The sequence below is a fragment of the Urocitellus parryii genome, chromosome 15 (genome assembly GCF_045843805.1).
Source record: "Urocitellus parryii isolate mUroPar1 chromosome 15, mUroPar1.hap1, whole genome shotgun sequence".
Classification (NCBI taxonomy): Eukaryota; Metazoa; Chordata; class Mammalia; order Rodentia; family Sciuridae; genus Urocitellus; species Urocitellus parryii.
The window spans coordinates 15,402,471-15,427,086 of NC_135545.1; the positions used below are offsets into that span (position 1 = coordinate 15,402,471).

The 24,616-nt window shown below is 40.9% G+C and overlaps 1 protein-coding gene across 2 annotated transcripts in view; it reads right to left on the minus strand.

Moving 5' to 3' along the window:
• Positions 1-24,616, minus strand: part of LOC113175097 (zinc finger protein 585A-like) — a 63,404-nt gene that overhangs the window by 15,117 nt on the left and 23,671 nt on the right. Inside the window, exons 5-6 of one of the 2 annotated variants that reach the window (XM_026379258.2) lie at positions 24,255-24,347; positions 19,661-22,475 (exon numbers count right to left, since the gene is read on the minus strand). In XM_026379258.2, coding sequence (XP_026235043.2) covers positions 20,134-22,475; positions 24,255-24,347 — 2,435 coding nt within the window. In that variant the 3' untranslated portion in view covers positions 19,661-20,133. Of the gene's footprint in view, positions 1-19,660; positions 22,476-24,254; positions 24,348-24,616 lie in introns of those variants that run through there. The other variant, XM_077793037.1, reaches the window with a different exon arrangement.

Consider the following 24,616-nt stretch of genomic DNA (forward strand, 5'->3'; position numbering starts at 1 on the left):
TGGTAAGAATGGGATGTAGTCTACCTACATGGTAAATGCGATGAAGCAAGTTTTATTTAGTGGTTAAATGTTAGGTATGAGAAAGAAAATGCCTAGGTGAATTCAACTCAAAGGTTTTGGTTCTGAGCACTTGCAAAGGTGGTGAATTCCATCAAATAAGAAGAGGAAAGCTACAGTTCCAACAAATGTGTGGAGGAAAATTGGGAGAACAGTTTTAGATATTAAACCTGAAGTGTGTATTAAACACAGAACTGAAATATTGGCCTAGGCACTTCAATATAATAGCTTATACTACCCTAGAGGCCATATTTATTTAGTAGTTATTACCTATACATATTTAAATTCCCAAAGCAGGATAAGACAATTAGGAACTTGAGTGTAAAAAACAACAAAGACTAAGCCATGTTGCATCCCAATGTTCAAGAAAGGGACAGACCAGTGAGGAAGCTACTATGGAGGACCAAAGTGGTGGGAGGGGAACCAAGGGCAGGGAATATAGAAACCAAATGAAAGTAGGACAGACAATCAATGGTAGCAGATACCCCTGGAAAATTAAATAATACAAGATTTGACAATGGCTATTGGGTCTAGCAATATCAATATTACAAGTGACCTTGAGAAGGATAGAGATGTATTGTCTGTTTCAGAGTGGAGAATACAAAAGCCTGATAATAGGATACCATGATGACCTATTCATTGCTTATGCAACAAAGTCACAAGCACAAAAGCAGTCCCAGGGGTCCCTCTAGAAAGCATTTTAGAGGTGGTATTTGGCTATTCTGAGACTGATGTGCCACTAAAGTAGACTTGCAGGAGCCTTGAAGACCCAAACATGGCTAAGAAAACCAAAAACCATACCTGGGACCACAGGAGGAGTTGTGCTGGAGGCAGAGCCGAATTAAGAGGCCTCTGACAGTATTCAAGTAGCAGTGGAGGACACAGTAAATGCTTCAGGTCATGCATAAGACATGACTTCCAACTGCCAGGTTGGTCCTGTACCAATGTGAAACTGTCGGTGTGGCCACAGAAGCCACCACTTTAGTTCATCATATTATTACCAAATAATTACTCTCAATCAGTCAGCTACAGTTAGGTTTGTTATTGCCTTTAAAGGAAGAGGAGAATGTTGTTATAATCACCTTCCTTATCCTGTTTATACTTCTTCTGTAAGTCTAAACTGAGTTCCAAGTCAGGTTTTTGTAACTGGAAATTGGTGTCGAATTTTAGAAAGCTACCTCTCTAGAGTCTGAAACAGCAACCCAAATCATAGCCTCCAACCCACACAGGAGCCCCAGTGTTAAAAAATCACTCCTTGCCAGCAGGTGAGAACAAACAGGGACAGGGGCTCAAGGAGGAAAGCAGAGTAGACAGGGCCCTATCCACTGCACAAGCCATACTCCCACACACATTCAGGTAGCTTCTCAGGGCACATAACAGCATTCTAAGGTGCAAAGGCCGTCCCATTCTGTGGTCCACAGGGTGGATTCCATGAGAGAAGAGACACAGGCATACCCACAAAGCAGGCCTGATGCAGGGATCCCATGTTGCAGATCGTACTGCTGATGTCAACTCTTCCACCTACTTGGCCTTCCTCTACTTCTCAGATCCTGGGACCATCCTCGCAAACGGCCACAGCACATCCACGGCATGTAAGGGAGAGTGCCTGCTTGGCTAAGTCTCCTGGACGTATCCCTAGGCAACTGTACTGGTCACTGTGACCTAAGCGCCAGGCTGGAAAGTCATGCATGCTCAGTTGCAAATCCAGGAGACTAGGCTGTACGAACAGGAGCAGTGCGACTGGCAACCTCTTGCAGCCTTCCCCTTAGGATCTGATCTTTCAGATATCTGGGTCGCTTCTGCCACCACTGTGGTCGCCAAGCTTCATGGTATGAGGTGGGCCCAGTGTATTCCTTTGTGGAGCTGATTCTAGAGTGGATCTTGGTGGAAGTGGGTTAGATTGCATCCAGGATAAAATCGGGTAACAGAAATGAGGACAGTGAGATACATGAAGCCAGTTGATGAAACTGTCAAATGAAAACTTATATAAGATAGGTCCTCAGCAGGCCTCTATCCTAGAAGCAAACCCCATACTGATAAACACCTTCAGGGAAATGTAGACATGGACATTTTAAGAATACAAAGTATAGCAATTCCCTCAAGGAATTGGTGTCCCAGGCGGGAGGATGGAGCTAACATGTTTCAGAAACATATAGGCTATTCCAAGAGTGATAATTCACAACAAGGCATGATTCTAGAAACCCTGGGGACTCCAGCAAGGATAGGGACACCCCAAATTCTACCTGTGGGGACAAGAGGAACTGTAGTGGAGGCTGAATTATTTTTTGCAGAGAAATTAAAAGGGACCCCTCAAAGGCACCCCACAACTTTGACCACTACCCTCCTTCCACTTACCCCCAGTTCCATTGTCTTGGTGAAAGAAGATTCAATGCTGCAAAGCAGTCACAAAAAATAGCAAAACAGGAACTGATATCACTTAAGAATGGAAAGGAAAATGCTGACGAAATACAATGTTTACTTCAATATGAAGGCCATTCACGGCCATACAACCTTCTGATTGGTCACTGAGAATAAGAGCTACCTCATGTGCAGAAGCCATGGAAGCCCAAGGCTGCATTGTAATTACACCTCAAGTCATTAATATATATGTGTACCAATGTGGTGGTGCACACCTGTAATCCCAGCGACTCAGGAGGCTGAGGCAGGAGGATTGCAATAACTAAGAAATGCTTTTTATTCATAAGAATGACATAGAAAACAAGTCAAGGATACGAAAGACAAGGTCGAGTAAAGGCTGGAGGCTGCTCAGGAGAAATTACTCCCAATTTCCAGGTAGATCCTGGATATTGGTGCAAAATGGGAGAATTGACATTAATAGCCATTGATTTAGTTCATGAGGCTGTGCTCAAGGTGAGCTCCTCTACTCCCTCACTGTGCTCTACTTAGATATACAGGGAACAGGAAAATGATGTTATAAGGACCTTATTTGTGTACTATTTGCACCTCTTCTTTAAGTCCAAACGGGTTCCCCATGAGGCTTCTGTTGTTGTGTGTAGGGGGTAGGGGTATCACCTTTTTTCTGGTATTTTATTCATGCATTATAATTAAACATAATGGTGGGGTTGTAACATATTCATATATGCACACGATACAACAATGGAACTTGCCGATATCATTTCCCAGTATTTCCCCTTTTCTCTTCCCTTGCATTGGTCCCATTCCTCTTCTCTACTGATTTCTTTATGATTTTCATGAGATTTCCCCACCCCCTAGCTTTATTTTCCATTTTCCTCTCTAGCTTCCACATATAAAACATTTGACCCTTAACTTTGAGTTTGCCTAATTTCACATAATGTTCTCAAGTTCCACCAATTTTCCTGCAAATGACAATTTCATTCTTCATTGTGGTGAATAAAACTTTGTGTGTGTGAATAAAGTTTTATTCACCACAATATATAATTCTCTTTATCCACTTGTCTACTCATGGGCACCTAGTTGGTTCCATAATTAAGATATTGTAGATTGTGCTGGTATAAACATTGGTATGTATCACTCTGGTATGCTGATTTTAGTTCTTGGAGATAAATACTGAGGAGTGGGATAGCTGGATCACATGGTGGGTCTATTCCTCGGCTTTTGAGTAATCTTCATACTGCTTTCCAATGTGATTGTACTAATTGGCAGTATCAACAACAATGTATATTTCATTGAATAATTTCAAAAGCATTGGCATTCTTTTTTGAAAATTTGTTCTAATTATACGTGACAGTAGAATGCATTTTGACACAGCATACATAAATGGAGTATAACTTCTCATTCTTCTGGTTGTACATGATGTAGAATCACAGTGTCATGTAATCATATATGTACATAGGGTAATAATGTTTGATTCATTTAACTATTCTTCATGCTCCTACCTTTATATCCATTCCACTCCCCTCTGCCTAATCCAGAGTACCTCTATTCTTCCCTAGTGCCCCACCCTTATTGTGAATTAGCATCTGCATATCATAGAAAACATTCAGTCTTTGGTTTGGGGGAATTGGCTTATTTCACTTAGCATGATATTCTCCAACCATATACATTTTCCTGCAAATGCCATAATTTCATTTCTCTTTAAGACTGAGTAATATTATGTATACCACAGTTTCTTTATCCATTTATCTATTGAAGGGCATCTAGGTTGGTTCCACAATTTAGCTATTATGAATTGTGCTGCTATAAACATTGATGTGACTGCATTACTATAGTATGCTGTTTTTAAGTCCTTTGTGTATAAACCAAGGAGTGGGATAGCTGGGTCAAATGGTGATTCCATTCCAAGTTTTCTGAGGTATCTCCATACTGCTTTCCATAATCTTTGCAACTATTTGCAGTCCCACCAGCAATGTATGAGTGTGCGTTTTCCCCACATCCTCTAGGTTTATTTTAGTTTGTATTTTTTTTTTTTTTTTTTAGTTTTCGGTGCACATACATCTTTATTTTTATTTGGTGCTGAAGATCAAACCCAGTGCCCCACGCATGCCAGGTGAGCACATTACCACTTGAGCCACATCCCCAGCCCTAGCTTGTATTCTTGATAATGGCCATTCTGACTGGTGAGAGATGAAATCTTAGAGTAGTTTTAATTTTCATTTCTCTAATCACTAGAGATGTTGAACATTTTAAATATATTTGTTGATCAATTGTATTTCTTCTTCTCTGAAGTGTCTGTTCAGTTACTTAGCCCATTTGTTGATTGGATTATTTGTTGTTCTGGTGTTCAGTTTTTTTAGTTCTTTATATATCCTGGAGATTAAAGCTGTATCTGAGATACATGTGGTAAGTATTTTCTCCCATTTTGTAGGCTGTCTCTTTGTGTTATGGTTTCCTTTGCTGAGAAGAAGCTTTTCAGTTTGAATACATTCCATTTCTTGATTCTTGATTTTACTTCTTGTGCTTTAGGAGTCTTGTTAAGGAAGTCAGTTCCTAAGCCAATGTGGTAAAGATTTGGGCCTACTTTTTCTTCTATTGGGCATAAGGTCTCTGCTCTAGTGCGTAAGTGTATATATATATATATATATATTCAATCCTCAGCACCACATAAAAATAAAATAAAGATTTTTTTAAAAAGATGATGTTGGCCTTCGGTTTAGCATAGCTAGCTTTTACAAAGTTGAGGTATGTTCCTACTATTCCTATTTTTTCTAATGTTTTGAACATGAAATGTGTGTGTTGTATTTTGTGAAATGCTTTTTCTGCATCTATTAAGATAATATGGTTTTTGTCTTTAAGTCTATTGATGTGATGAATTACATTTATTGATTTATGTATGTTGATCCAACCTTGCATCCCTGGGATGAACCCCACTTGATTGTGGTGCACTATCTTTTTAATATTTTTGTATGCAATTTGCCAGAATTTTATTGAGAATTTTTGTATCCATGTTCATCAGGGAAATTGGTCTGAAGTTTTGGGGTCAGAGTCATACTATTCTCATAGAATGAGTTTGAAAGGGTTCCCTTGTTTTCCATTTCATGAAATTATTTGAGAAGTATTGGTGATAATTCTTTTAAGGGCTTGTAGAACTCAGCTAAGACTATCTGGTACGGAGCTTTTCTTGGTTGGGAGGCTTTTGTTTATCAGGGAAGGTTTTTATTTTGTCAATTCTGAAACTTAATTTCACTGAGTATAGCATTTTCTTTCACAGCTTGGTATATATTATTCCACCTCCTTGCTTTGAGGGTCTGGATGGAGAAATCAGCTGAGATCCAGATTGGTTTCCCTCTAAATCTGACTCGTCACTTTTCTCTGGCATCCTTGAAAATTCTATCCTTAAAAATTCTATCCTTATTCTGTATGTTAGGCATTTTCACAATAATGTGCCTTGGTGCGGGTCTGTTGTAATTTCATACATTTGGAGTCCTGTGAGCCATCCATATCTGATTTTCCATTTCCTTGATTGAAATGGAAAGAGAGAGAGAGAGAGAGAGAGAGAGAGAGAGAGAGAGAGAATTTTTCAATATTTACTTCTTAGTTTTCAGTGGACACAACATCTTTATTTTTACAAGGTGCTGAGGATAGAACCCAGCACCCTGTGCATTCCAGGCGAGCGCACTACCGCTTGAGCCACATCTCCAGCCCTATTTCAATCTTTATATATTTGTGGTTGGACACAATTTCTTTATTTTTATCTGGTGCTGAGGATCAAGCCCAGGGCCTCGCACATGCTAGGCGAGCACTCTACCACTGAGCCACAACCCTAGCCCTCCATTTCCTTCTTTAGGTTTGGGAAATTTTCTGATATTATTTTGGTTTGTATTTCTGAGCCTTCATCTATCCTGATAAATGTTAAATTTGTTCTTTTCATATTATCCCATATTTCTTGGAAGTTCTGGTCATGGTATCTTAACATCTGCTTGTTTATATTTTTCAGAATTCCTCTCTTTATTGAAGTGATATTTTACTTCCTGTATTTTTTTCTCTGATTTCACTCAATACATTACCCTTTTCCTTGAAGATTAGTATAACCATGTACATTCTAAACTCCTTCTCTGACATTTCCTCCACTGTAGTGGCAATATATTTGGTTCTTCAAGTATCTCAGTTTGTTTGGGGCAGTTTGTTCCCTTACTTTTGCATCTTGTTTGTGTGTCTACCCATCTAACAGTATGGACTTGAGGCAGTAGAGTTTTTGCTGTGGACTTGCAGTGTCCCTGAAGGTTTTCAGTACTGCACTATTTAGGGGAGATAAACAGTAACAACAACAAATGAAAACAATATACAGCATTGAACTGATTAGTTCTTGCTATGACATCTACAAGATTGTCACAATAAACAGAAATTATATCATCAGTTATTGCTTTCAATAAAAACAATAAGTTTGCAAAATGGTTTACATTTTGAATGGTGGACAGGGAGAGAACAGAAGTGATGTAGGATGTGATGATGATGAAGGATAAGGAAAGAAGATAGAAGTAAAAAATTAAAGGAAGTGGTTGGGGTTGTGGCTCAGCAGTAGAGCACTCATCTAGTACACATGGGGCTCTGGGTTGGACCCTCAATAAATAAATAAAGTAAAGGTTTTGTGTCCACCTACAACTAAAAAAACATATTTAAAAAAATAAAAGGAAGAGTAAAAGAATAATAGATATTGGCCATTAGCAAAAGAAAAGAGAGAAAGAATCAAGGAAACAGATAAATGACAGAAAAATGTATGAAGTAAAGATTTTAAAAATTTAAAAATAAAAATAAAAAATACAAAACAAAACTGAAATATACTAATCAAACATCCTAGTCCTCACAAAACTAATCAATAAAAAAACTGGCTTCAAAATGCTAGAAATGAGAAAAGCAAATATGAATGTATGAATATGGACAACTGTCCGTGAACCATTAAAGTTATTATCATTAGGTACTGGGGATTGAACCAGGGGGTGCTTAACTACCCAGGCAGGGTGCTTACATCCCTGGCAGTTTTTTTATATTTTACGTAGAAACAGGGTCTTGCTGAGTTTCTCAGGTCTTTACTAAGTTACTGAGACTGGTTTTGAACTCACTGCCTGCCTCAGTCTCTCAAGGCACTGGGAGTACAGACATGAGCTACCACATCTGGTAAGGTCATAATTAAATAGAGAAAAGGAAAAAATTTATCTCAATGAAAAGTTAAAGAATTTTTTTCTGTTGGAGTTCAAAAGATTCTCACCTTTCCTTCTCAGCAGGGTTAGGTGGGGTGGTCTGGAGTGTGATGCTTGCTCCAACCTCAGGGTGGGGTGGCAGGAATCTAGGAGGTGGGGTTTAGGCTCAGGTAGTCTCCAGGTCCTTCCCTGATGCCAACTGGTTTGGTGATTTTAAATCAGCACAACTCCAGGACTCAGCAATTGCTGGTCCATGTTGATAACTGCACCCCTGGGTTCCACTCATGCAGTGGAGGACCCAATTCTTAGTCCACTCCATCATCTGTGGATCCTGTGTTTCTTGGTCTTGGGTTCAGTTTCCAAACTCAATCTGTTCTGCCCCCACAATTTCACATTCCTGGTCAGGTGCATCTCTCCCAGCCAGTCCTGCAAAGCAGCCAGATTGGAGGGGGAGGAGGAGAGCTGGGTGGGTTTCCACAACCAGAAAACCCCTTTCCACCTTTTTATTTTTTCCTGGTCACTTGGGCACTCTATGTCATGGAAGTGTGAGTTTGCCAGGCCTGTATTTGGGGCCAAACTCAAGTTGGCCAGGAATCAGCTCCCCCAGCTGCTGGCCCCCACACTGCAGTGGCAAATGGTTTCTTCCTCTATTCCCCACATACAGCTGGGAGAGATGCTTCTTTCCCACACAAGGATATCGTGTAGAATAACTTGCAGTTTACTTGGGCAATGTCTTTGATCTCTAAATTCTCCATACCCAGACATGCCTCAGGCCTCCTAAAAATGTGGGTTCCTTTAATTCCCTTATCCCTCCACTTTGCTCATGGAAGGACCACTCTGGCTGGTGCCTCCAGGTGTGGCAAGAGTGGTGGCACTGAGAATTTCTTCCTTATTTAATTATATCCAGCCTCCTGAGTCCCCAATGTACTTTGAATGTCCAGTATTGAATCCCAGTAAAGTCACCCCCTCTTTTTTCCACACATCTTGCTGAGAAGCTGCCTATCTGCTTCTTTGGTTTCACACAACAAAGCAGCCAAGAAAGTGACTTTCTCTATTCTGCCACTTTGCAACCAACCAATTTGTGTGTTGAACAAGGTGCTTTGTCTCTTGGCTGGGTTTAGTTCAGCAGTAGTCTCTACCCTGTGAACTTGTAGTGATCCAGTAGATTTCCAGGAGTGAGATGCAGCTGGAGTGACTTATAAACTAAAGCTGGTTGAAACACTTTCCAACTTCTCTTCTTACAAGTATAAGATAGGATGGAATCGAGGTACTGTTGTCTGGAGTTTGGTTTAGACCGACCAGATTGATGCACTCCCAGGGTGGAGCTGCTGCAGAGTTCTAAGTGCAGAGTTCCATCAGCTGGCGATTGGCTCTAATCAAGCCCTTGGGACTTTGTTGTGTGGTATCTGAAGAGATTATATAAACACCCACTGTGGTACTGGGCAGATGCCTATCTCAGCTGGAAGTGTGAATCTCAGGAGCATCTTGAGAATTTTACTTCATGGGGCAGAGTAGCCAACCCCCCCAGAGGTTCTCACACTCCACTCCCCCAGCTCAGAATCTCCATAAATATTGCCTTGCCAGGCCTAATCCCCAAGTATATTCATGCCTATCTGTTCAGTTTCACAACCCTATCAGCTGGTCATGTAAGCCACCAGGCCCAAGGGAAAATGAGTTGCATTTCATTCTATATCTCTGACATAAATCCTTCTGGGTACAGTCTTCTCTGTGCCTGTTTCAATTGCATTCTGCTAGGTGCACTGTAGGCCACATGGTACGCATTTGCTGGGACAGTATGGCAGTGTTTGCTATGATTCCCCAGGCTCCTGTAGCAGCAAGCTGCAATATGATCTCCCCAATGGCTTCTTGCATCATCTCTCCACATGCCAGTTAAGAAACATAGAGCACTTTTCAGATACCAAGTCACTGTGCAGCCTCTGGATCAGATAACTACAGACTGCTTTTCTGTTCTATGGGTTTTTGTGTGCCAAATTTGCCCATTGTGTTTCTTTCTGTGTTTGTTAGTCCTCCTCCCTGTGGTGAACTGGCACTGCTGCTGCTACTGCAAACAGCTTGGTTCCAATGTATTCGTTCTTGTCCTTTGTTCAATAAGCCTGAATTTCTGAGTCTAAGAGACTCTGACTGTTCAATATTAAATTTCAGTGAATTCCTTCCTTCTCTCACCCACCTTGCTGTGAAGCAGTACTCCTGTTTGAATCCTGAGCCATGGAGCAACTGGAAATTCAGCCTTCCTTTAATCTGCCATCTGAATCATGTCAGCTTCTTTTAAGAATGATTACCTCTTCAATTAGGAGGGGCTTCCAAAGAAGCCACCCAACTCACATGACCCTCCACAAACCTAAATAGGAATCACAATAGAAAAAGTAATCACATCTGCCCCTGAAGGCAAAACAGATACACAGTGTCAGGGTTGCCATCAGGAATAAAAATTTGAGGAAGGCCCTTCCCAATGCACAAGGTCCTATTGGGTGCATGTATACACATGAGCAGTTCTTCAGGCTACCAGACTCTACTCCCGGCTTAAAAGCTTCCCTTGAGCAAAACATCCTGCTGCCACACAGACATTCCACCCACTAGGTTCCAGAGAAAACTCCCCACAGGAGAGTCCTCCCCACATTCTCAGCACTGGGAGAGAGGCCCTGATGTGCCAGGTTAACAATGACACTACTTCAGCCTGTGGCCCTTGTCATCATTTGCATATGGAGTATCTCCACTAAGGCCCATACATTAAGGGCTGTGGTGCCTTTACCACCCATGGAGGTGGTAAAACCTTACCAGGTGGGGCCTAGTGGGAGAAAGATGGGTCATCAGGAGTGTTTCCTTTGAGGGGATATTGGGATCCCAGCCTTTTCTCCTCTCTTTTTCCCTCCTGGATGAGGTGGGCTGTTTCCTCCATGATACATTCCCATCATCTTGTTCTGCCTCATTATAGGTACAAAATCAACAGAACCAGACTGAATCCTTCAAACCATGAATCAAATAAACCATTTATCCTTAGAAATTTCTTATTTCAGGGTTTTTTTTTTTTTTGTCACTGTGATTGACACAGTATTCTCTAACCCCTCATATCTCTGGACCATTCCACTGAGCTTTGGAGGAGACAGGCCAGAGCCCAACCCCTTTGCACAGTCAGGGTGGTTTCCTGCCCCTCAAACTCTAAGCAGCCACAATAGTTGCTATGACATGAGCTCCAGGCTTGTGGTATATATGTGTGCCTTTTCAGGTCTTGTTAAACTCCTAGAAGCCAAGCTGAGGCAAGAGAAGAGGGAGGGCAGTGATCATCAAGGGCCAGAGGACCAGCCTCCACTCCTCTTCCTCTCAGGATCAGAACCACCAAACCGTTCTGTCACTTCCACTGCTCTTGTGGTAACCATTTTTTGGTGTGAAGATATACTTGATTCCTTTTGTAGATCACATTCCAGACTAACTAGAGTGAGAGTTTGTGGGAATGGGGTCAGATCATAAGAATCAAGGAGGAGCCAGTGAGGAAGAAACTTCTGAGTACCCTAGTAAAGGTGTCAATGGAAAACTCACTGAACTTCAGTCAACTGCTTCCCTTTGAACCGGCCCTAGAATGAACCCTGCATGGACTCAAACACCATGGCCTCCTGATTCTGAGAAGTGCCTTCAAGGAGATGTCTACTTGAGTTCAATCACAGTAGCAGCTGATGTGGGAAGAAGCAGTATTTGACTGAATAAAAACAATGATAAGGGCTGGGGTTGTAGCTCAGCGATAGAGTGCTCGCCCAGCATGCACGGGGCGCTGGGTTCGATCCTCAACAACAGAGATGTAAAATGAGGATATTGTGTCCACCTAAAAATAAAAAATTTTAAAAAAAGACAAACAATGACAACATGACATGCTCCCAAGGAGCATCAGTGACTTCCCAACAAGGATATGGGAGCTAAAAACCTGAGGCCCCAGGAGGAGCTGTGCTGGGGGCCAGGCCAAGTTCTCTGAATGTTGCATAAAAGACAAAGAGGCCTCTCAAAGGAACACTCCCTACACCTGGGACTACTGGCCCACCTTTACTAACCCACCCAAGACCCAGTGGAAACCAGAAGAGTCAATGCTGGTAGCCACTCAAGTGTGGTAAAATCAGAACTAGATGTCACTTAATAATTAAAGGAAAGTGCAAATGTAATGACAATATTTATTATAAGGGAAATGTTGGCTGGGGCGGACACAGCTCCTCCCATATGAATCATACAGTCCTTTGATTGAGGCCAACATATACATTGTAGGCATAGGGGATGGAATCCCAAAAAAGCTATGTTAATTATACTTTTTCAGCCATTAAGAAATGGGGAGGGGGCAACTGGGTTGTAACTCAGTGGTAGAGCACTTGCCTAGCACGTGTGAGGCACTGGTTTCAATCCTTAGCACCACATAAAAAAATAAATAAAATAAAGGTATGGTGTCTATCTATAACTAAAAATAAAAATAAGTTAAAAAGTTCATTCTTTCATAAATTAATTTTGACAAAAAAATTAAAATGTGTGGGGACTGGGAATATAGCTCAGTGGTAGAGCACCTGTCTATCATATTTCAGACCCTAGATTTGATCTAGAGCACCACACACACACACAAAAAAAAATGTGTGTGGAAGAGAAAATACTCATGGAATTGATCCATCTTTAACTAGGAGGCCATTTTACTCATAAAGGTCACACAAACACAACTTAAGTTCCTCAAGGATATGGAAAACATGGGAAAATGTAGCTAATAGAAAAGGCCAGACAGTGCACAGTAAAAATGAGCCCAAAATGCATCCTGGATATTGGTATAAAAGTGGTGAAACTGCCATAAAGGCTGCAAGTTTAGTTAATAATATTGTCCCCAAGTCACTTTCCTATTCTCATCCATGTACTACAGTTAATTAGTTTTAGCTTTAGATGAAAAAAAAGTCAAAAGCACCTTCTTTTACCTCTTTTTGCATCTTCCCTCCTCAGTAGGACCACAATGAGCTCCCATGAGGTTTTTGTTCTTGGGGGTGGGGGTGGTCCGCTTGATTTGGCTAAGGTGCTCCCTCTAAGAGGGGAGGAGCTTCCTACCCCTGCAGCCCAAGATAGTTCCCAACCCTGGCCCCACATAAGAAGAGTAAACAAGAGATCCCCATGAAAAAACGTCACGCTCAGTCACACAACCGGAGCAGAAGCACAGGGACAGGGTCAACAGGGTACGCCAATTTGAGAGAGTTCCCGCTTATCCCTACACACAGTTCCTCAGGCTGTGGGGATCTTTGCTGGCATGAGTCCCTGTGGGAACAAAGCTACCTGAAACACACACAGACAGTTCCACCTCAGGCTCACAGGGCGATGTCCCCGTGCAAAGAGTCAGTCCCAGTCGCTCATACCAGTCCTGGGGCTGGGATTCGAGGGTCCATCCCTGTCCCCCAACATCACTCCTTCAGCCTGTCCAGGCCTTCTTTGGTCCTTAGAGTCCCAACAAATGGCCAACCCGCTGGAGTAGACAGGTCAGAGCCCAACCCAAGGCAGTGTCACAATAGGCACCAGCTCCCCAACGCCTCAGGGACACATCACTAGGCAACTGCTAGTTGATTATTACGACTGCACCTAACGGCTCACAGCAAGCGCATGCGCAGTTGCCGGACAGTCTAGACGAAGGACGCGGTCCCACCAGGAGGTAAATGAAACAGGCGATTTGGGGAGGGGGTGCCATAAAGGTCTCCACATGGACATTCACTGACCCTAAATTCAGTCACACTCTCAGAGCTGGGCTTAGGAAAGCCCATTCCCTGTGACAACCCTCAGGGTCTTCTACGTCTTTGAACTGGCTGGTGGGGAACGTTAGGTCTGCGCCACCCATTCCCACCCTCCAGGGGGACCAGACTCTGTCAGGGAGGACCCAAGCATTGAGAGATCCACCTGTCTTTAGTATCCCAGTGTCCACTTTTCCCAACATAATTTTTTCAAATGGCTATCTTTTTTTTCCACTGAATGTTTTGACACTTATTGAAAATCATTTGTCAATGTACAGGTGGGTTTATTTCTAGAATCTCAAGGCCATTGGTCTGTGTGTCTATGTGTACCCAGTACCACATTGTTTGGAATACTGTAGCTTTATAGTAAAATTTTAACAACTTTATTTTAATTATATTTTATGTTGAGGATCGAACCCAGTACCTCACAAGTGCTAGGCAAGCGCTCTACCGTTGAGCCACAACCCCAGACCTAAAGTAAATTTCAAAATCAGAAAGTATTAGTTCTCCAACTTTATTCTTTCTCAAGGTTGTTTTGAGTATTCCAAGTTTCTTGAAATTTCATATGCCTTATAGGATGAATTTTTCTATTAAAAATTTTTTCAGGGTTTGTGGAGATTATTTTAAACCTGCAGACTGGGTACTGACTCTTATGATGCGTATTGACCCATTAATAGTATCCTACAAGTTTCTTAGGCTTTATTCACTTTTTTCAATATTTTTTTCTTTCTATTCCTTAGACTCAGTGATTTCAATTGTCATATTTTGAAGTTTGCCAATTTATTCTACTTTCAAAAATCTTCTTTTGAATCTCCCTAATGAGTTTTTCATTTTGGTTATTGTGCTTTTTCTCAAATTTTTCTTTTTTGTACCTTTCTACGTTTTCTATTTCTTTATTGTTTTCATTCAAGAACTTGTTTTTGGACATCTACAATTGGCTCTTTGTGCATTTTTAATATAACTGTTTTAAAATCTTTGTCTAATATATCCACCATCTGGTCTTACTCATTGAATATATTTTCCTTTGAATGAGTAATAATTTTCTGTTTCTTGGTATACCTTGAGATTATTTTTGTTCTCAGCTGGACATTTGAATCTTATACTACAGTAACTGGAAATTATATTTTGCTTTCCCCAGCATTTACTGAGTTTTGTTGATGTTGTTTTTTGTTTATTGTACAAGGGTATCTCCTGCTGGGGATGAACCTGAGTTGTCAACTTAAGATCTCAGGTCTTTCCTGTGCCCACATCTGTCCCAGGGCATTTGTAGTGACTTTTAAAATTTCCTATATAATAATGGTTTTCAATTGTCCTAGTCCTTAAATTTCTGTTTCCCAAAAGGTAAAATATGAGGAAGTGAATGGGAAACAAACATGGACTGGCTTTTTAAATCCTTTGAAGGCCACATCACTCAGTGGGGTCTGCAACAATAGTGATTTGCCTCTATGTCTCTACCTCCATGATCAGAAGCTGCAATCACTGATCAGAATATAGATCCCCAATATTTGAAAAAGATCCTTATTGTCAAACATGACTCCTGCTGCTCAGGAAAGAGAGCTTGGCTGAAATCTAGAGGTGTTGTCTGGTAGCTGCTATTGTGCTGAGCGTTGAAACATACCAAAACTAATAGCAATTTACTTTCCAGCAACTGTAAGCCTTTTAATAGGCCCCAGAGTCCCAAAAATAATTAATAAGATAAATTCTGTCAGTAGTTTATGTCTAATTGGAGAAATTGATTCTTGGCATTCTGGACTTTCCACCTTCCCTAACATCAATATTTCATTCTGTTTACAGCAAAACCTGCACACAGAGATATTTATAGCAGCTTTATTCATAATATCCTAAAACTGTAAGCAACAAAAATACCCTTCAGTGGTTGGATAAATAAACTGTGGCACATCCAGTCAATGGAATATTGTACAGCACTAAAAAGAAATGAGCTATCAAGCCATGAAAAGACATAAAGGAAACCTAGATACATATTACTAATTGAAAGAAGGCTATCTAATACTGTATGATTTCAACTGTATAACATTCTGGAAAATACAAAACTATGGAGAGAGTAAAAAGATGCCAGGAGCTAGTGGGGAGAAATATACAGAGGATTTTTAGGGCGGTAAAACTACTCTGTATCCTAATGATGAATACATGTCATTATTAGTTTGTCTCAACCTGTAGAATGTACAGTATCATAAGATTACATAAGGAAACAATTGAATACAAATTAATAGACAAGCAAAAGGAAGTCTAGTAGAGAAAGGGGGGAGATGGGAGGAAAAAGGGGGATCATGAACTGATATCAATTTCCATGCATGTATGAGTTTGTTGGGAGAAACCAACTATTATATATAACCATAAAGCTCTATTAAAAAATAAAAGTGCTAATAAAAATGAATTCTAATGTAAACTGTGAACTTTGGGTGATAATGAGTGTCAATGTAGGTTCTTCAATTGTAAACAAATTGTGTAAGTCAAAATGCAGTCTACTTTCAAGTGTAACTAATTAAAACAAATAAAAATTGTAGATTAATTAGAAAAAAAAACCCAAATGTACCACTCTGGTGAGGGGATGTGAAAATGGAAGAGACTATGAATGCAGTGGTAGAAATGTATGGGAAATCTCTGTAACTTCTAATTTTGTGTGTGACCCTAAGACTTAAAATGTAAAAAGTCATAGCCCCCTAGTCATGTATTAGTACTGTGTTATGCTATGACAACTATAAAAGGAAAATAATGGTAAGTTAATTTACAACAAAATGTTTTCCCTCCATGAGGCCTGGGCCTGTAGAGGATGGTCAGGTGCTTGTGTCAGCTTATAATTTAAGCAATAGGGCACCCTCATTGGGCTCTGCCAGTCCTGCTCCCATCATGTAACCCATATTGGCACTTCATTCTTGCATAACCCCATTTTTATTGACTCTTTTTACTTATACATAACATCAGGGTTCATTTTTGCATAATTATAAAAACATGGACTATCATTTCCTCTAACTTAGTCCCCATTCCTTCCCCATTCCTTCCCCTGTTCCCTCTACTGGTATTTCTGCTATTTATAGTTTTTCTTTTTTTCTTAATGCTTGTGGATATACATGATGGTAAGATTCATATATGTACATAAAAGTTAAGTCAGATCAATGCTACTGTCCTTCCCTTACCCCACTCCACCTCTCTGCCATCAATTCCCTTCATTAGTTCAACAATTTTTTCTTCTGTTTTGATGGAATTCCTCCCTCCCTTTCCCCCCATTCTCTCTTTCTTATTATCCCTTATTTTGAACTAGTTTCTGCATATCAGAGAAAACATTCAACCTTTGACTTTGGGGGCTTATTTTACTTGTAGCGTGATTGTCTACATGTTATGCTAGTTCCATCCACTTACCAGCAAATTCCATAACCCCATTTTAAAGGTGAGGCAATCAAGGCAACTCCTGGACAGTGATTCCTAAATAGATCACTGTTGTGCCAGAATTTGAACCTAGGTTCACAGCTTTCACTCACCATTCTTCTTGTGTCACTCCTCAAAAATTTGAAGCTCAACTTGTGATCTCCTGATATCCCCACATCCTCCTCAGCCATCCTGGGTTGATAATTGCCCTGTGCTTTATGAGGCACTCAGAAGGTGGGTGTCTATGAGGCTGGGACCTCATCCTTATCCATCAGGCCTTCTATCTACAAACATGGGGAAGCAGTGCTGAGAAACTTGGGAGTAGTCAATGACGACTGTGGGCCTCAAAAAGTAATGGGGGCAGTGAGGAATCAACAGACGTTATGCTAGAGGGGTTAGTGAGGAACCAGCATATATTGCCAGGATTTGATAGGGAGGGGTCACAGATACTGTGTCACTGGTCAAGACATAACAGACATGGGAATGTAGGGCCCCCATCATAATTGTCCTATTGTTAATAGGGTGCTATGGAGAGTGCAATGGAGGCTCCAAAATGTAGATGGGAAATGTGGTTATGGTTTGTTATCAGCCATTTGCCTTTACTACAGAGGAGAAAGGCAGGTTAACAGTATGGACCATATTGGAAAAATCACCAAGTTGGGGATAGTTACAGACACTGCTAAGTGAGTAATAGAAGATCACTGGTTACCACTGTGATGGACAAATAAGTGGAGGGGGATCACACATCCCCCTAGAGATGTAATAAAATTATCAGCTAATATTTGGATTTGCCAATATTTCTTAATTCTGACGTTGTATTAAGTGGTCATCAGACACTGGAGTATGGAAGTTAGCAGACATTGTCACAAATGGGATGAAGTAACAAATATGCTGAAGTGAAATAATTGGGGGAGGGAGGAAGTAATAAAATCTACAGGTACTATTTCCAGGGATTAAGTAGGGGTGACACACATAAAAAGGGGATAAGAGAGAGTGGACAGACATTATTCTGGGGCAGATTAAGAAGGGGGAAAAGGTGACCATAATTACTCTGAAAGGTCAGTAGCCACTGTCCTAAGTTGGGGGGAAATGGAGGGTCTCAAGATATTCTAAGTTGGTGACAGTAGTGAAATATTAGCTACAGTGCTGGATGGGGAAAAGGAAGTAATGGTCAACAACAATCTTCTAAGAAGGGAAGGTCATCCTGTGCATCATCAGATTCAGTGAAGGAAGAGTGTGGAGACATAAATGTGGATGAGCAGATATTAAGCTAGGCAAGGATAGTGAGATAGATCATGGAGCACTGCCCCATCAGGATCCAGGGCAATAAATCCCCAGCCCTCCCCCCTTGATCAGGTCATCTCTTGGTCTCTATCCTTACCTCTTCATTTTGCCCTTCACAAGGACAAGACCATCTCTGCACAGCCTATTTCCCACTCCTAGCATTGCCAATGCATTGGCCCTAGACAAATCATTCTGCTGGCTCCAGTAAGGCCATCCAGAAGCTGAACTTCAAAACATGCCCAAGTATCTGTGAGCTACTGTTACCTATCTTGGGTTGGCCACCTAATTTGCAAGATCCACCCCTGCCTACTCTTGGCCCTTTCATACTTGGCACACCTGTCAAAACAGGATAAGCACATCTACATATGGAATTATTTGGTGTTAGAACCCTGGACTTCGTGCAGAGTAGAACTGTGAATGCAGGGGCTTCAAAATGAGTGGGATTTAAAAAAATTACTCTAGAACTGACATTTTGGAATTTTAGAATCATGGCAGGGAATCCTGGGATTTTCTATACTTAAACTTTTTTTCTTTAAATGGGTTAGTATCGAGAAATTTTATAGACTTTATTTAACTTTAGGGCTAGGAAGGGACACAGCTTAAGTAAACATTAAAGATGGAAATTCTTTTTTTTAAATTTTTTACTATTTATTTTTTAGTTTTCGGCGGACACAACATCTTTGTTTGTATGTGGTGCTGAGGATCGAACCCGGGCCGCACGCATGCCAGGCGAGCGTGCTACCGCTTGAGCCACATCCCCAGCCCTAAAGATGGAAATTCTTACCATGTTTTAAGCAAGCTGGTTCTCCCTTTTGGAGCCTCATATGCTGCAAAACAGAAAGGAACTGAGGGAATCTGGGGTAAGGATGGGTCAATACTCTACAATGTGCATATGCCTGCTATATGGTAGACATGGGTCTAGGCTCATAGTGGTGAAGAAAACAAAAAAATTCTAGAGTGGGAGCCATAGGCAAAAAAGCATCATAGATAAGGTTCCATGGCATAAGTGCTATGGAGAAAGATAAAAGGGGAAGGTAGAGGGGGCTTGGATTTTAATCAGGTAGGGAAGGGCTATGAGGTGACCTTGGAGGAAAGGCATAAAGGGGAAAGCTACAAAGATACAATGAAAAACAGTGCTCTGTGCAGAGGCACAGCAAATTCAAAGGTCCAAGACAGGAACTAAATGAATGTGTTGAAGGCATGTGGGGAGGTCTTTGTGGAGTACATGACATGAAGATGAACACAGAACATAATATATGTTGGGGTTTGTTATAAGTTAGTGATTTGTTCTTATATAAGTTGAGTCATTAAGGAAGGCAAATAAGTGTGAAGAACTGTGACATAAGGGAGACTTAATTTGACCCAGATGGCTTGAAAATTCTTACCTCAAATGGCTCTCCCAAAGATAGTGAACTGAGTTCAAAAGATACTATGCTGGGGGTCAGAAGACAATGTGATGATAGCTTCTGAGGCTCGAAGACACTACAAGTAGCTGTAAGTGTGGTGACAAATCCTGTGTTAGATGACAATGGTGAATCCACATACACTCTTTTGTGTCAGTATAGATAAGGAATATTTTTTATTATATCACTTCCTTGATAGAAGTAGCAATGGTAGACTGAATATACACAAATGTGTTAGATTCAACCAAAGAATGAAAACCCCCATGCCTGTTAGATATGTTCTTCAGGAAACAACTTACAGAACTAAGGACATATCACCACCCTCTATATTGTGTTGTTTTACTGTTCAATTTGTTGGCATTGTCCCTATTCCACCAAGAGGATTATCATGATTATAACTTTATCCTTCCTATGAAGAATTTGGTACCTATATTCCACTGTATTTTTCATGAGAAGGCTTCCTCTAAAGCACCAGTTCCTTTTCAGTATGCCCCAGGATTTAACAATGGTGATGACAATGAAGAATCCCCCCACCCCGCCATTCAGCTCCTTCTCAGAGGTCCTCTTGTAAACAGTACAGTGTCACATTCTGCTGTGGGCATTTCTACTTACAATAATATACATATTATTCTGTTGCATGGATTCAATAGTATCATGTCCTCTGTAAGGTTTTTCTCATACTGTTTAAGTGTGAATACTCTGGTGCACATTGAGCACGGATTTCTGAACAAAGCCTTTCCCACAGACTACACACTTGTAGGGCTTGTCTCCAGTGTGTGTTGTTTGGTGTTTATTCAAATTTGACCTGTCAGTAAAGGCTTTGCCACATTCAGCACACACATAAGGCTTTTCGCCTGTGTGAATTCGCTGATGCACTTGGAGCTGAGATTTCTTAGTGAAAGATTTCCCACAGTCACTGCATTCATAAGGTTTCTCTCCAGTATGAATTCTGTGATGTGTAATCAACTCTGACTTCTGTCTGAAGGTCTTCCCACATTCAGAACAGATGTAAGGCTTCTCTCCTGTGTGGGTTTTTTGGTGTTTACTGAGATTTGACCTGCCACTAAAGGCCTTTCCACATTCACCACACACATAGGGTTTCTCGCCTGTGTGAATTGGCTGATGTACCAGCAGCTGAGACTTGGACGTGAAGGACTTCCCACAATCACTGCATTCATAAGGTTTCTCTCCTGTATGAATTCTTTGATGAGTAATGAAGTTTGACTTTCGGATGAAGGCTCTTCCACATTCAGTGCATACATAGGGTTTCTCCCCCGTATGAATTTTCTGATGCACAATGAGTATTGATTTCTGATTGAAGGCTTTCCCACATTCATGGCATTCATACTGCCTCTCTCCAGTGTGAATTTTCTGGTGTATATTGAGGTGTGACTTCTGGGTGAAGGCTTTTCCACAGGTACTGCATTCATAAGGTTTCTCTCCGGTATGAATTCTCTGATGTGTTATCAAGTCTGATCTCTGAGTAAAGGCCTTTCCACATTTAGAACATACATAAGACTTTTCTCCTGTATGAGTTTTCTGATGTGTGATGAGATTTGACCTGTTGGTGAATGCCTTCCCACATTTATTGCACATGTAAGGTTTTTCTCCTGTGTGAATTCGTTTATGCACATGCAGTTGTGACTTGGAAGTAAAGAATTTCCCACAGTGACCACATTTATAAGGTTTCTCTCCAGTATGAATAATTTGATGTGCAATCAAGTGTGCCTTCTGGATGAAGGCCAGCCCACACTTTGTGCACACATAGGATTTTTCTCCTGTATGAATTCTCTGATGCACTGTGAGTGCTGACTTCTGAGTAAAGGCTTTTCCACAGTCACCACATTCATAGGGTTTCTCTCCAGTGTGAATTCTCTGATGAATAATTAACTCTGACCTGTAAGTAAAGGCCTTCCCACATTCAGCACATATGGATGATTTCTCTCTAATTTGAACTTTCTTATTTGCAACGAGGTTAGAACTATTGTTGAAGACCTTCCCATATTCAGTACATGAATAGGGCTTTACTCTTGTGTGAATTCGTTGATGTACCTGGAGTTGAGACTTGGAAATGAAGGCTTTCCCACAGTAACTGCATTCATATGGCTTTTCTCCAGTATGAATTCTTCGGTGTGCAACCAAGTGTGTCTTCTGGATGAAGGCCTGTCCACATTCAATACATATGTAGGATCTCTCTCCTGTATGAATTTTCTGATGCATCTTGAGTGTGGACTTTTGTGTAAATGCTTTGCCACAGTCACCACACTCATGGTGTCTCTCTCCAGTATGAATTTTCTGATGTATACTGAGATCTGAGTTATAAGAGAAGCCTTTCCCACATTCACTGCATTCATAGAGTTTCTCTCCAGTGTGAATTCTATGATGCCTGAAGAGAGAAGACACTTGGAAAAAGGACTTTCCACATTCATTGCATTTATAGGGCTTTTCTCTAGTATGGGTTTTTTGATGTGTGATGAATTCTGGCTTATGCACAAAAGCCTTGCCACATTCAATACATACATAGAGTTTTTCTCCTGTATGAACTCTCATATGTACCTTGAGCTGTGATTTATGGGTGAAGATCTTTCCAAATTCTGCACAGTCATAGGATTTCTCTCCCGTATGAATTTTCTGATATCGAGAGGGTACTTGTTTATAACTGAGATTTGTTCTACTTTGATTATGGTTCCATAATTTCTCTCCTATTAGAGTATACTCATGGTCATCAGTATAGGAAGAAATTTTACTACATTCAGTCATCTTTTTAATGCTATTGGATGTATTACTTCTATAATGACTGTATAAATCTAAATTATGTTTAAAGACATTCCCAAATGAGCCACACTGGTGGGGTCTTTTGGAGGGGGGAATAATGTTTGGGCTAATGTGGATAATTTCTGTAATGCCTTCATACTCATGATGACTCTTTGTAGTCCATATTTTCTTGATGAAAGCAGTATCATTTATTGATTTACTTCCTGTTTGATGATAGGTGACTATCTGATCACCAATCTGTTGCAATTCTTCTAGAATGAAATACAAGAAAACATCACTTGTAATACCACCCCACTGCTCAATGTGGAAAGAAGCTTTTTCATAATCTGTTATAAGGTCTGAAACCCAAATACATCTTCTCAAAAAAGAAAGAGGTGATTTTAGCTCAAAGAACAGCTAAAAGAGGCTAAAGGGAAGGGTACAAATACCTCATCCAGGTTGAACAAAGAGAAAAGGGTGAGTGTCATTTGATGAAGAGGTTGATGATAGTATTGATAGGAAACATTCTGGCATACAATTCAAGAAAGGAAATAAACAAAGCAGATTGCACTATGGACATGTGGAAAAAAATAAGGCAAAGAACAAGATATATTGCAAAGTTATATTTATGTAATCTAATGATATATAGCCCTAATTTACTATAAATTTTATAACAAGCATGAATTAAAAATGTCTCTATCAGCCAGGTGGCACGTGCCTATAATCTCAGTGGCTTGGGAGACTGGAACAAGAGGATTATGAGTTTGAGAGAAGCCTCAGCAAATCAGCAAGGCCCTCAGCAACTTAGCAAGACCTTGTCTCAAAATAAAAAATAAAAAGGACTGGGGAGGTTGCTCAGTGGTTAAGCGCCCCTGGATTCAATCCTCAGCAAAACAGTAACCTATAGTGGGAGTCTTAAACTGAAGACTATGATTAAACTCAAGCAGGTAAGGTACACAAAGTCGTAACAATAAATCCAACCGATCAGGGAGAGAAACCCTAGTTAGTGTGAAGTCACTCAAGCAGCATGAGAAGGAAAGTTTGGGAAAGGTGACTGATAATGTCAAGTATCACGTATAAGTATACCTAAAGGTTAAGTGACAGTGACCCCCAAATCATCAATTGGGAAACTGTGAAGAAATGAAAAATCTCATGGAAATAACTATGGAGAAAACAGGAGGAGACCCAGGTTGGAGACTGTAGGGAGCCACTCTGAATGACTCACGCCTTCCATCCTGAAGCAAGGCTTTGACCATCACTATATTTCGTTGTCCCAGTTCAGGAAGTTAAGGGCATGTCTTCAGATGTGGGCTATGCCCCTTGAATTACACTCACCTGACCCTTGTAATCCTGCCCCTTCTGGTCTTTTTTGGATGGAACTTTCTCAGAACAAGGGTCCTCCCAATAAAGGCCCACTTCTGAATGTGCTCGCTCTCTCTCGACAGCCTCTCATGACTTTCTCTTGCTCTCCCATTTGGGGAGCCTAAGGCCAAGAGTGGAGAAGCTGTCCTGAAGCTTGTTTAAAGGTAAAGTGTGTGTCTGTGTTTTATTTGGTGTCCCTGGAAATTAACATGAGCCACCTTAAGTTCAGCTGCCCACATGGGTGGGGGCAGCAGGAGACAAAAGTTCTGAGGCATCTCAGAAAGAAAAAGGGTCTAACAGGAATGTGAATATGTGTCACATAGTAAATCTGAAGTAAAGTAGATCCATAAATGCCTGGATATGTAAACAAAGACTCTAGAACTACATGAAAGGTTGGGATTTTTAAAAAAAGTTAAGAGAAAAAGGGCATAACAAAAAAGAATAATCCTTAATGAGACCAATTGTTACGGGCAGAATTCAAAAAGCCAAGGAAGACAAAAATGGCAAAGGTCAGTCAGGTAGAAGGCATTTAGTTATCTGAGAAGTCAATATCGAGGACACTCAAAAAATTGAGTACCTTCCAGAAAAGCATTTCAAAGCACCTCAGATTCTTAAAGACAGCTGAGATTTGCTCTCTTGCGTTGCTGAAACTCCCTTATCTCCCATTTACAAGGATGACACTCACTCACCTGGACAGCTCTGGTGTGGGTTCTCACCCTGCAGTGCCCACGGCTCCTGTCCTTGTTCCACCATGAAAACCTCTGACTCAGGAACTTGATACCCTGTTCGTGGGAAATGACAGAGGACTGGTTCCAGCTAATTCAGTTTCAGAGCCCAATCTATCAATTTGTTTTTCTTTTTTTGGTAGCGGGGATTGAACTCAGGCACTGGACCACTAAGCCTCATCCCCAGCCCTATTTTGTATTTATTTGGAAACACAGTCTCACTGAGTTGCTTAGCACCTCGCCATTGCTGAGGCTGGCTTTGAGCTCACGATCCTCCTGTCTCAGCCTTCCTAGCTGCTGGAATTATAGGCATGTGCCACCGCGCC